Here is a 13944-nt window from a genome sequence, read left to right on the forward strand (position 1 = left end):
GGGTAGGATGGGGGAGGGGATGAGCCTCAGAATAAACATCGACGAGTGATGAGCACCAAACGAGAGCAGAGTGTCCTCCTCATTCTAGGAGGAATGGTTGCTTGTCACAAGTGAGGTACACGTTAGCTCTCTCTGGGGCAAAGCTGGCACTGAGGTTCAAACTCTTCTTTCATCACCATGGAAGCACAGCAAGAAGATGCTGCCTTTACTGAGTCTGTCTTGAACATATTTCCTGCTCCTTTTGGGTACAGCTCTCTGTACCGGTGTATCAGTGTGGCTCTCTCACTGGCTGAGCATGCATGAAGTCACTGCAAACATGAGGGGTTTGCATAGGGAACTCTATCTCCCCCCCTCCCTTCTATTTTTATTTACCAAGTCCGATAGTCTGTTTTACAGTAGGATAAGGCCCCAGTGCCTTTAGGAAGACTTACCTGACTTTCAAAGATCTTGCCTACCTCTGAATGCTCACAGAACTGATTATCAGCTGGTTTTAAATTTAGGAAATTGTTTCCATGAGCTATAATTTAGACTTGACTTTTACTTTTAAAAAAAAAAAAAAACTAAGTTTGTCATATATGTACATCATGGATTTCTGGGAGAGTCTCAAGAACGAGAAGATATGTTCTGAGTTTTTAGAGAGAAGATATCTTCTATCTGAGTTTTCAGCTTTAGAGTCAACAATGACTACAGTGAGTCCATATGCATAATAAGTACATATATAATACAAATATTATATAATAATAATAATATTTGGAGGCAGGTGTATATACAAATATTATATGTGCACTTGTGCACATGTGTGTATTTTAGTCAGCTGAAAGCTTCTTGCTAGGAGATATCTTCTATTTTGTGTCCACAGCATCTCATTGTCCTCCATCCAAGGGTAACTCCAAAGACTCGGGTCAGTTTCAGGGCTAAGACCATGTTTCTTCAAGTAAAGCTCAGTTTCATAGACTCTTGGACCTTAGGTCATGCAAATGTAAAAAGAACCTTCTATTCGCCTCCTTCCTAGTGGCCTACTGGAAGGTTTTTCAGCCAGCAGTGAACACTGGATAATTGGGATAAAAGATTTGCATATAGCACCTTGTGAAATAAATAATCTTAGGAAGCATCCTTACCTATATTGTAAGGTTTGGAGGAAATAGTTATTGACTCTGTTTCCAGAAAACACTCGACGGTCATATTGTACACACCATCCGGGAATGAATGAGATAGGCTGATGGAAACACTGAACAGTTCTGTGACGTTGTCTTGTGATATCTGCATGTTATCGCCATACTTATTAGTTGAATTGGTTATCAGAAAATACATCTTCTTAGGTTTTGGGTAACCTTGTTTAGATGAGCAGGTCAAATTTATGCCAGAATTTCTTGTTATATTCTGAGCCGGTTCTATTTCAGGTTTACTGAAGTTGGCTGGAAGCAGAAAGGGTTGGAAACAGTCAACCTAAATGTAGACATGGATACAAAGAAACAGCAAGTGACTGATATCCAGTTCCCTGATTGGAGTAGACCTGGCCATCTCAAGGTGTATACGGTGTGGGCCTCAGCCCATAGTGAGGACTACATAGTAAGCCTGCATTTATCTTTCAGTATGTCTGCTTGCTCCCCTAGAGAGTGCTCTCTGAGAGAAAGGCTAGCTAAAATTATCTTACCGAAGTCTACAGTGAAGCCAGTACTCTAAAAACTGGGGACTCAATGGAGACTTGCTCTAACGACCTGGCCTACATTCCCATAGGAAAACATTCCACCTCGCCACAGAGGAATGAGATAGATTTCCATCAAGAACTCACAGGGTTTATAGTCCTTGCATCACTGGGTCTCATCTTTAAGAACCTACGTGTAAGGGTAATAAGGGATGTCTTTGTGTTTACAAACTCAGAATGTTGGTTTTTGACATGATTACCAGAGTCTAACTTTATGCACTGTAACAGTGGTGGTTCTCAACCCATGGGTTGCGACCCCTTTGGGGTGTTCATTAGATATTCTGCATATCAGATGTTTACATTATGATTCATAACAGTAGCAAAATTACCATTATGAAGTAGAAATTAAATAATTGTATGGTTTGAGGTCACCACAACATAAGGAAGTAGATTAAAAGGTCACAGAATTAGGAAGGTTGAGGACTACTGTGCTGAAAGAAATTCATTCATACAAGGGCAAGTTCAAAACCCTCTCCGCTTTGTTTTCTACTGGTGTTTTTAGGATGGAAGTGCACTGTCACAAAGATCCTGGATCTGGCACATGTGTACATTCTACATATTAATTGATAACTGAGTGTGAAACTGGAGAGAGGACTCAGCCACTAAAGGCTAGACTCATAACCAAAACGATAGTACCATGCATTCTTCCTAACAATGGAAGTCATTTGTATGCCATCCATTTTTGATTTTTGCAACATTGTTAATGTTCCTTGAACATTCTGCTGATGCTTGGTGAGAAATTCTAGATTCTACTCAGCTTTATCAACAATGTCTTTTGCAGTCATGAGTTAAGTTGTAGTACAAATACACATTATAATAAAGAGGCAATTTGTTTTAAAGGCTGCTCTGTGCCTCTCTTAAAACACACTGTTTCTCCAGAGGTGCCTGCCACACACGGAGAACACCGACTTAGCACCTTGTTAAATGGAAGCCCTGTAGCCACATTTGAATCAAGTCATGCTCAAGGAGAGTAGCACTCCATGCTGGGTCTGGTTTTGCCTGTTTCATCCTGTAGTTTTAGAAAAAGGTTCATTCTAGAATTGTTTCTCATCAGTCTGCCTTTTCCAAGTTCATAAAGAATTCATGTGGGTCCAGCAACATTATGCCTCGGAATGAATCTACACTAGAGAAATGCAAACTTACGTTCACACAGAGGCTGACACTTGTATGGCAGCTCGGTTTGTCTCAGCTTCAAACTGGAAACAACCCAGTGTCTTTCAGTGATTGACAGTATAATGTAATTCATCAGTTAAAAAAAAAAGCAAGTTCCAAATTTTTGATAGGCTCAACTTAGATGAAACACAAAAGGCATTGTGCTGAATAAAAGAAGTTCATCTTTAAGGTTAAACACTCGTGTCCGGCTCCCTTTATATGCTGTTCTCAGAATGACAGAACCATAAGAACTAAAAGCAAGAGCCCCAGACTACTGTGGGTGAAAACAAAATCTTAGACTAAAAGGAGAAAATAGAAGCAGTGGCCACATTGATTGTTGTTTTAATCTGACCCCGTTGCTTTTGTTCAGCTAGCTCTAGCTTGTCTCCAAAAATTCTCACTGATCTTCAAGAAACAAACCGTCCAAATACAAAGGGCTTTCAGTTTCCCACTCTCGGACCCCACATTCCCTCCAAACAGACTTCCTAGAAGTGTCTCTCTTCTGCCTTCTTTTCCAGTCTGTTTAAACAACCACCCTCAGTGTTTCCTTGCCCATTTCTAGTCTCATCCAAGCAGTCGACAATGTAAACACAGCACTGACCACATACCGATCACTGAGAGCTCTGTTTCTGTCTGCTGGAGGATGATTGATCCTGTGGGTGGTTTTCGTTGTATAAAACAATCATACGAGCCCATGTCCTTGATCTGAACATTGTGAAGTCGTAGAGCCCAGGTTTCTCTGTCAAAGCTCGTGCGACCCAGGTACTTGGAATTCACATTATCAGGTTTCTCTGTGCCCAGATAATGCTCATACAGAACCAACTTGTTCTGGTCCTGCCAAAATACTACCAGCTCACTCAGGCTTATGTTTTGAGCCTTTGTATTTGGGCATGGCAGGTATGCAGTCCTATTGAAGTAAGCTTGCCTCTTCATGGAAGCAGTGGCTGAAATAGAAAACCTGAGAATTAGGAAAGAGGAAACAAAAAGGGGAAGCTCCGTTGCTCTGACACAGCACCCAGCCTCCACCTTGCCAGGCAGTGATAGACATGCCTGGAGAGGTGGATGCTAGGATCTGGAACCGGGCATCCATGCTGGACATCTGGAACTTAGACCTTTGTTTTTGCTCCACTGTTCATGTGTGCAGGCTGCAACCTTTTCGAATCTCAGCTTTCTCAGCCGATTAAGGAGGTGGATTGAAGTAAAATGTTCTAGGAATCTTTCTGGTACTATGCTTCTGTGAATTTCTAAACCAGACCAGTGACTACCATCACCACGGTTGCTACAGCCTCTATAATTGCTACACCATCTCCCTAAACCCTGCCTGCCCCCGTGCAATCCCCTTATTCTTCGGTCTGCTATGGTTAAAAAAAAAAAAAAACAGATTGTTGCTGATGGTCACACACCTTTTATTAGTCTTCATTTACGTTAGGAGCTCCATTGAGTCACCTCTTTGACATTCATCCAGTTCCTGCTACCATGACTGCTATTCCCAGAGTGAGGAAAGAGGTTTTGAAGTGACTCAAGTGTCAAACAACAATGACCTCTCTAGGATCTTTCAGGGACCAGAAAGGAAGCTGGGAAATGCAATGGCTCTTGGGAGATATAGTGGTCAAGATATTTAAGGAATGTGAGTTAGCTGCTGGGAGGGAGCTATAGGTAGGAAGGTGAGAATGTGCCTTGTCACGTTACAGAAACCTCAGAGAAACCAATGGATACTCCCAAGCTGCACTGCCCTGGAAACTTTCAGAACCAGAAAGGATTATGATGGAAAAGTTCAGAGAAAGGACACACTGGCGTAAGCCAACTTGTGGGACTTTTTCTAGGCCACAGAACTGCTGGAGACTCAGAAAAGAAAATCAATAGAGGGAGATGAGAGGTGAGAGGTGAGAGGTGAAAGGTGAAAGGTGAGATGGACATGCCTTTTTTGGTTCATATGAAGCTAGATCCTGCCATGGGGAGAAGATTGGAATAGAGTCTTCATAAAAAAAACCATTTGTTCTTCAGGACTTCAGGAAGGAAGGAAGAAAAAGGAGGGCCAGTGGTGGGTGAGGGAGATGAGAGAGGAGTCTCACTCAATGTGGTGGTGGGTCAGGAGAAGTTGAATTGATCTGACCAGTTGGCTTCCCTTTAAACAGGAAATAGGCAGGTAGGATGGTGTGTACTTGGCAAAGCTCAACTGCCTGCAGACCACCCCATGAGAACCTATGATCAAGAGGTTGCCTATGGTCCTGGAGGAGACTCCAGGCATCCGTGAAGTACAGCATGGAAGTCTGCATTGGAGGGAAGAGGGAGATCACTAAGTTCCCACAAGAGCGAAAATGGGACCTAAGGAAAATGTATTGTATTTGGCTTCTGTTACATCGCTGCTAATCTCTTAAGTGAAAGGCAAGAGTGCCACCTGCTGTAAATGTTCGCAGTTCAGTGAGAGCTGACGGACTCTGTGGAGGGCAGGACATATTCTGGTTTGGGTCTAACTTCCTGTGATTCTGGGCAGATGATCTGACGGAGAAGCAAGCAGGCTGCTGAAGTGTTGGCCAGCTATTGGTTTCTGTGACGTTATTGCTATGCTATTAGTTGTACTTTCTGGTTCTAGAAGTGAACTCACTCTGAGTTTCTTATGTCTGTTTGACACACAGAGTTTCTTTTTCTTCTGTGGAAACCCAGAGTACCTAATTTCCTTTCCATTCACTCCCTGTCCAACTTCTCTGATCCAGCCCCCCACCCCCACCCCGTCCCAAATATAACAGGAACTTCATCTTCTCTCGGCTTCCTCTTTACCTACCAATAAAAAGTTGACCAAAGCCTTTGGCCTTACCTAGGGGCTGGTCAGAAACATAGACTTTCTGGTTCCACACAAGAGCTGAATCAGACCCTTCATTTTTACCAAAAACTCTTATTTGGGAAGCTGAGGGGATCAGAGTTAATCACCACCCATATTCACTTCTATCCTTTCTAACCCCCTTCTCCTCCCCACTGGGCAGAAACTACTCTGTAGGCATCCTGAGTGGAACTGAAAGTATTTCGCAGTTTACATGCTTTGGCCTGTCATCAGACCCTGGTTGTCGTGATGTCACTCTGAACCAGGCAGACACATCTTAACTATGACCATATGGGGAAAATGTGACTCAACGTCTGTTCTTTCCCAGTGGCTTCAGGCCTCCACTTTTATGGTCCCCAGAACTTGGGGCCTCAAAGCAAGTGAACTCCCTGAAATTCCATTGGTGGAAAGCACTAAGAAATCCTCCCTCTTTTAGCAGTTGGACCAGAGAAATGGTTTAGATTTAGCTGTGACTGAGATTATACAGCCAGAAGCCAAGCACACAGGAATTCAGGCATGTATCTCCCCAGTCAGGAATCAGTGGTCAAGAATACTAAAGGACCTCTGCAGAAAGAAACCACCAGAGTGTCCCATGGAGCCCAAAGGCTGAGCATCATGTGAGCCTATGACCCCACCAGAATGTCAGTCTTCCCTGGTCAGTACCCAAAACTCATCATCTCTTCTGCCCTGCTCCATCGTACTAGATCCCACTATAGCTGACCCTCTTCAATAAAAATGTTACCCTAAACATCCTTTCCATGGACTCTAGTTCTACCCAAATGACTCCACATGGCCCACAAGACACTCCTGGCTTCCTCAGCAAGGGTCTTGAGCAGCCCCTCTCCACTCAAAAGGTGTCTCCCATCTCATAGTTATGAACTACTAATTATTGGTCACTATGTCTTCATTCAAGGAAGATTTCGGCATTATATTCAAGGCTGTTCTTTCTAACCAATTCTCAAATTGATTAGCTAACATAATCTAACAATTTATTCATCAATAACGAATCTGCCAACAACCTTGTGTCAAAGTTCCTTGACTTCATCCACCACAGAGGCCTTCACCGGAAGACCTGGTCATCGCCCTCCATTTCTCATGGCACGATCCTGAACAGTCTCCCAGGAGGCTTAAAGCCTCAGATCTTGCCCATGGCTTATGATGCCCTCCAGTTTTCACTCTCATTTTCTTTCTAGCTGTTCTTCAACTTCATTGAGATGTTAGCTCTCTTAGACCCGAGTCTTTGATCTCACAGTGTATTATTCCTCCGAAAGAATTCTTTGAGGAGAGAGAATTCTTATCTGGTTTTGAACAATGTGAATCTCGACAAGTAGTAAGTATGACCAAGAAACTAGAGCGTCTTTTACAGTGCTGGATAAATTGAATTGTTTCCTCTCATGTAATCGCATTTAATTAAAGCTTAATGAGTCACATATGGATACTGGCTATTACATTGGACAACACAAAAAAATAATACAGCCTTGTAACTTTTTCTCACAAGTAAAAAGCTAGTAAATATGCCTCTTAGCCCTGGTAGAAGTTATACTAAAGAAACTGCTTTTGCATCTACAGATCTGATCTTACAACTGGGTGTGGCTAAGCACCCTTACAGGAAATATTTTTATTGAATAGGTAAGTGACATTTGACATTTGTGATGTCCTACTTCTCTGAGCATGGCCTCTAGTCTCATCATCCTGTCACAAACAGGTCTCTTCTGTCCTTACTTTTCTTTTCTGTTAGATTCCCCAGTGAGCAGAGACAGCTTTCTCCCCTCTACATGGCTCACTCCTGTCTCTCCTGAAGCTTTTCTGACAAAAGGTGTTACCAGCTTCCGTCAGGGCAGCTCTGTGCTCTTTCTGATGTCACCCCATCTGGCCATTGCATCAAAAGTAGCACGGCTTTGAACTCCAGCTTACTTGGAATTAACTTCCTCAGTCTGACTTCCTGGTTCATGTGTCTGTCCACTCTGGAATTTATTCTGTATGCCCATTGATTGAACACTCAAGGATAAGCTAGTGTATCTCCAGTCCACAGCCTTCAGTGGAGTTCCAGACACCACAGCAGATAGCTTGTTGGATATTTTCATATAGATAACAAGGGATGCACTCTACTTCTTATATCTGAAAAGGCCCTAAGACAGCGACTCTTTAGGTAGATTAAGTTTGAATTGTTAGTTTACCCCAGGTACCAGTTACCCCAGGTTAGTGATGCTAGACAATGACAAGAGATAGAGCTGAAAGGCAACAAAAATGCTATTTTCATCCAACCAACCAAGCCAAAATCTATAGAATTTGAGGGAAGACAGTCAACCTTGCCACAGAACATGAACTGAGAGTCTGAAGCTGTTTTGTGTACATCTTTAAGTGAAGAAAGTCTCTCCTACTCCAGGGTTATTGTTGACCAGTGTTGGTCAGGTGAAGTGAGCACCCTAGAACTGGAGAAGCCTCATACAAGAAGAGAGCAACTGCCAAGTGTCCAACCCAACTAGACATGGTAAATGCACCTGTCATCATAGCTACTTGAAGGCCAGGCTAGAGGATCCCCAGAGGGAAGGGCCCATGAGATGTCCCAGAAGGATGCTGTACAAGCCTGATAACCTGCATCCAACCCTCGGGACCCACACAAATGTGGAAGAAGAGAACTGAGCCCACAAAGTTCTCCTTTGTCTGCCACACTTGGAGCAATTGATCAGGGGCATCAATAAAGGTATACAATTTCCAGACAAAACATGTGAGAGGTGTAGGGGGCCAGGAAGAACTATTTCTCTCTATGTCTTATGTATTGTCATAAGTTATCAGCCTTGCAATCCCCCCCCCCCCGTGGATTATTATTGCCAATTGTGTCTCCTTTTCTCTTTGCATGCCTGCCCTTGGGTAGGTGCCTATTAAATAGCTCAGGAAGAGATAGATTTGTCTCAAATAGATTTTCTTCTATGTTTAAAAATGGTTGGCTTTTAATTTAATAATACACTCTAAGTCCATTTAGTGTTGTTCATAAGCACACCTGTGTGGGTCATCTCCTGGGCATAGATACCAATGTCCCTACCCCAAGAAAAGTGTCTCTCCCTCAGTAGCCAGCAACTGCTATTAGCTCTTCGGCTAGGGATTGGGAACAGCCCTTCTTCCTTATTTCCTGCTGGGACCTTTAATTCTCTTAATCTTATGGTTGTCTTGTGCAGATAACCATAGCTTCTAAAAATTCACGTGTGAAACAGCCATGTCTTGTCCAGTGGTCAGTGGTCAGAGAACTCCTCCTCATCCTCTGACTCTTAGATTCTTTCTACCCATCTTGTCTCCAGTAATGTTTGCTGAGCCTCTGGGATTGGGGCTCCATGTATGTGCATTCAAAGTTGAGAGGCAGATGGGAGGTGTTTTGGGGAGGACTGAGAGATTGGAGGGAAGGAATGGGATAGACATAACCAAGATACATTTGTATGCATGTTTGAAATTTAAAAAAACTAAAGAAGTATATTTATCAATGATTATGATAGTAAAAAATGATGAGAGGTTGGAAATGGATGCTGACTGTTTCATCACTGAGTTTATTGGTGAGTGAAGTATTGGCAAGTTCATTTTCTAGCGGTTGATGCCAATTGCCTCTATTGGTCCCCAGCTATATCCTCTTCCCATATATCCTCCCCTGGCTAGAATGAAACCTAATCAGTTATCACTCAAGATTTTTTTTTTCTTATGGTTTCAATATCATCAACCCCCTTTTTTAGGAGCTAGGAGTTTCCACACGGTTTCAGAGCAGGTCAAAATAGAAGTGACACCTGTCCTTGGTTTTGATGGGTTTCTCAGCTTTACCTACTCACTTTCAAAGGGCTGAGCCCAAAAGTTTGGGGACGGGAAAGATGTCTCAGTTAAGCTGTTACTGAATATTTGTTCCCGGGGCATTTCTCTCCCAGATCCTAAAAGCTAAGCTTGCCATTCTGGCTGCCAGTGCTAAGGCCTAAGATTCGGGGACAGCTGGGGTGTGGCTTCGGATAGAAGCAGGAAGCAAAGGAGGAAGAACCAAGCTGAAGCAATATCATCCGCCAAAGCTATCTGACTCACCCAAAACCAGAGCTTGCCACTTGAAATGACCTCAGGAGCAAGAGTTAGAAATAGCCTGATATCTCACACCAGTGTCGTTCAGCCTGTACTGCTGGGCACGGAGCTGGCCTCTCTCATTGGGAGCTATGTTGAGCTTGAGTCAATTACTTAGCTGTCTCTGCACTTAAGGGACCTTGTCTTAAAATAAGGAATAATGGCAAGACCTAATGCAGCAAGTTACTGTGGTTTTTAAATGAATTACTATTTATAAAGTACTCAGAACAGTACCTGAACTAAACACACACACACACATACACACACATACACACACACAGACACAAACATCCATGAACACACATGTATACACCACACACATACACACAGAGAGACATATACACAAAGGCACACATAGGCAACCGTGCATGCACACAAGTGTACACATGACACACAAACACCACACACACACAGAGATACACAGAGACATGCATGCATGTGCATACATTGAGACGTGTACAGATACATAAACACACACACACAGAGGGAGAGAGAGAGAGGCATGCGCGCACACACACACACACACACACACACACACACACATACAAATTATCTTTTTCTCCCTTACCTCTGATATTTGTGTGTGTACACATCTCCCCAGGAGCTGAGACTCCAGGTCATTGACCCTGGCAAGTGAAAGGTGCCATTCTCACCTACATTGATGATAGCTAGGTGAGTACCTGTAGATGTCACACTGGTGCCCTCAGCAAGCCTCCAGTGCTAAGCAGAAAATACAAATCACAGAAGACCTGTCTCTATCTACTGAGATCTAAGGGAATATCTCTTTACAATACTCAACTCCTCCTCTGTAACCTGCCAGGGCTAGGGTCAGTGGCCAAGGGACTGTTGTGTGACAATTATGGAGGAGGTGGTTTTGTGGCTGAGCTGATTAGTCAGAGGCCAGGTGGTCAGGGGTGGCCTGCAGCTGCTACAGGCACACCACAAGCTCACCTACCCTGTCTGCAGGTCACCAAGACTGAGATGGTTTCCCTGTCAGCGCTGAGGTGGAGAAAGTGAATACAGGAAAGTGTGGGCCAGCAGTAACAAAATGGCATTCAGTCGCAGGATGCATAGTAGGGTCTCCAGCCAGCTGCTTATAGGTGCATCCCAGAGAGCAGTGAGCCAGGAAGGGCTGAATTCTGGGAGGCCTCACACTTCTAAACTGTAGGGAGCTTTTTAAGGAAAAAAAAAAAAAACAACACACAATTCAAATGCAAAATGTCACCCAGCAGGAGACTGTAATAAGGGGAGGGAAAGGAAATCTTAATTAATTGTGGTTATCTGATCTAAATCTTACCAAGTCATAAGATATGTAATATAGTGCTGGGGACCTCCTGGGGTCTTTAGGGGTTAGAAAGGGGGAGCCTGTGCAAGGGGAAACCCTAAAGCATTAGCTTAGTTAGCTTTAGGGTAAATTGACTGGCATGATTAACTGGAAGTCCAGAGTCACAAAGCTTGAGGAGTCTGAACTAAGGAACACCAGGCTAAGGAAGAAGGGTGTGGTGGTGAACCAGTACTACAAGGAGCCTTTGAAAGCCCATCAGCTGTTTCCTAAGGGCTTGAGAATATTGAAAATGGGGACTGAAAAGACCAGATGTGTATTTGTGGAGTCAAGTCAGAGGCTATACTGTCACGGCCTTCTTTACCCTTCTAAGAGTCCTGGACAGGACACTCGCCTTGTGCTGTGTGTTGAGATCCTGGGGGTTTGGCTGCCAACCCCCAGAGGAAGAAGATGCCCAGACTGGAGATACCTGGTCATGGTTCTGATCCTTCCATACTCTCTAGGAAAGCTCTTTGCTATGGAGTCTTAGGCAAGGCTAGTGAAACATGAGCAAACCATAGCAACAACTCTCAAGACTGGGCTTGCAGTGGTCTGACTCACTGGAATACAGCAGAAGGACTCCAGGACTTAACACAGAAAAGGGTTCTTACCTGTGAACACAATCGATGTCACAAAAAGAAGGAGATGTGGACATCTTATGGACATCCTCAAGTCCATGGTGCTGGAATTTAAAAAGACAAGATAAAACTTAGTTAGAAAGTGAGACTGAAAACAGTTGTTCACTGAAACATGACTTAGAAATAGTATTTAAAATTCATGTAGGTTCTCACATTCACTGAAGTCATCCCCCAACCCCTTAGCTCCATACACAGGCCATATTTCCCAGCCTCCTTTGCAGTGAGGCAAGCCATATTACAGAGGGCAGAAAAGATGGCTGCTGCTTCTAAACATGGAAACAGATTCCTCCTCTCTCCTTCCTTTTCCCTCCTCCCTCCTCCCTCCTCCCTCCCCACTCCTTTCTCCTTTTCCTTCCCAGACTCAGGAAAAAGTCCCAGACTCAGGAAATCCTAAAGAAAAGTCCAAGGGCCAATAAGATGTCCACATCTCATGTGTCACTTTCCAGACTGAAGTAGTATAAAACACTGCTCTCCAACCCTCCACAGCCTTCCCACAGCTGATGGAGACTGTGACATTAGCCAGATGTACTTGATGTTAGGCGACAAGGCTGTGGGACATTCTGCTGTAGAGCAAAGCATTACTTTTTTCTCAGCCAACGCAGGAAATACAAGAGAACACATAGACACTTGAGTAAAATCAAACTTCCTTTGATTTTCCTGTGGTTTTCAAAGTTTAGCATATGTGGAAGTCACCGGGAGAGCATGTGAAACAATTTCCTGGGCCTTGTGCACAGAGAATCTGGCCATAAGTTGAGATGAAGCTTATATCTAGCAATTGCCAGGGCCACACTTTGAGAATAACTGCCTGACATACTCACTTCAGCTGTAAGGTGTACTAAAGAAAAATGTCAGACAAGGCTTTATAACATCTAGCCTCTTCTTCCTCTCCCTTTCTGTCTGCTTCTCTACTCAACCACTCAGTATAGACCAAAAAGATGCTAGAGCTTACTGGAAGCACAGAATGAGGACCAACACTGGACTGGTGGGGAAACAAACCAAGTTTGGAGCAGATTCCAAGACAAGGCCAATGCTAGCTGCTTACCATAGGAATAAAACCACCTGGTACTGGGTGGCACTCAAATTGGCTTGTAGCTTAATGGCTAATGTGAAAGAGGAAAGCTAGCAGGTGGATTACTACCCAGATTTGTGTATAAAAGGAAAGTGATGCTTTGGGGAGACACATAAGTATTCAATAGCAGAAATTCTTCCTTGGAGGGTTGACTGTCTACAGCTGCTCTCCATCTTTCAGGCTGTGTCTGTATCCTTCCTTCTGCTCTTACAGTATTTGTGTGGGGCAATGGGCTAAAATGTAGTGTGTGTGTGTGTGTGTGTGTGTGTGTGTGTGTGTGTGTGTGTGTTTTAATCCTTCGAGACGGTAATTTCTTTAATTAAGAATTTTTAGAGATTATATCTGTACATAACATGAAAATATTAAAGTAAAACTGAGTCTTAAACATGGTAGCACATACATTTTAATCCCAGCACTTGGGAGGCAGAGGTAAATATCCATCTATCTCAGTGAGTCCTAGACCAGGCTGGTCTACCGAGTGAGCTTTAGGCCAACCTTGGTACATAGTGAGACCTTGTCTTGTTTTGTTTTGTTTTGTTTTGTTTTGTTTTGTTTTGTTTTGTTTTGTTTTAAAAAAGTAGAGAAGTATTAGTTAATTCTCCTGGTTTTGCAACAAAATATCTGATAAAAGCAACAGGAATGGAGGGTTTGTTTTGGCTTACACGTTTGGGTGTGGTCATAGCAGGGAAGTCATGGGGCAGGAACATGAGGCACCCGGTCTCATTGTCCCCTCAGTCCGAAAGCAGAGAGGAATGCTGGCATTTATCGTGCCTTTTCCATTTTACCCAGCCTGAGACCCCAGCCCATGCAATGGTTCAAGCTGCAGTTAAGATGGCTTGCCTTGCTTGAATGAACCCAGTCTAGAAACCCCCTTAAAGACATCCCAGGATTCTAGATTGGTGATTCAAGGTGGCAACCATTATTAGCTATCAGAGTGACAAATAGTTGAAAGCAAGGGTCCCTATGAACTCTGGTCCCTGGCCGTCTAACTTTCTTCCAAAGGTGTGCCTGGAATGACCAGCTACCTACTTCAATTTCTTGTCTTCGATTAGAGTTATTTTCAACAAAATAAAACAAAGTAATAACTCAGATCCACATGTATCCTTATTTTATTTTAAAACACAAATAGAAGCATTCAATAATACTTTTACATGT

At 43.4% G+C, this 13944-nt stretch overlaps 1 protein-coding gene across 2 annotated transcripts in view; it reads right to left on the reverse strand.

Moving 5' to 3' along the window:
• Window positions 1-13944, reverse strand: part of Cd86 (CD86 molecule) — a 61958-nt gene that overhangs the window by 12985 nt on the left and 35029 nt on the right. For both annotated transcript variants that reach the window (XM_034515593.2, XM_076942893.1), the window contains 3 exons: window positions 11694-11764; window positions 3466-3801; window positions 1119-1415 (listed from right to left, as the gene is read on the reverse strand). In XM_034515593.2, the coding sequence (XP_034371484.2) occupies window positions 1119-1415; window positions 3466-3801; window positions 11694-11760 (700 nt within the window). In that variant the 5' untranslated portion in view covers window positions 11761-11764. The remainder of the gene's footprint in view (window positions 1-1118; window positions 1416-3465; window positions 3802-11693; window positions 11765-13944) is intronic.

The sequence above is a fragment of the Arvicanthis niloticus genome, chromosome 12 (genome assembly GCF_011762505.2).
Source record: "Arvicanthis niloticus isolate mArvNil1 chromosome 12, mArvNil1.pat.X, whole genome shotgun sequence".
Classification (NCBI taxonomy): domain Eukaryota; kingdom Metazoa; phylum Chordata; class Mammalia; order Rodentia; family Muridae; genus Arvicanthis; species Arvicanthis niloticus.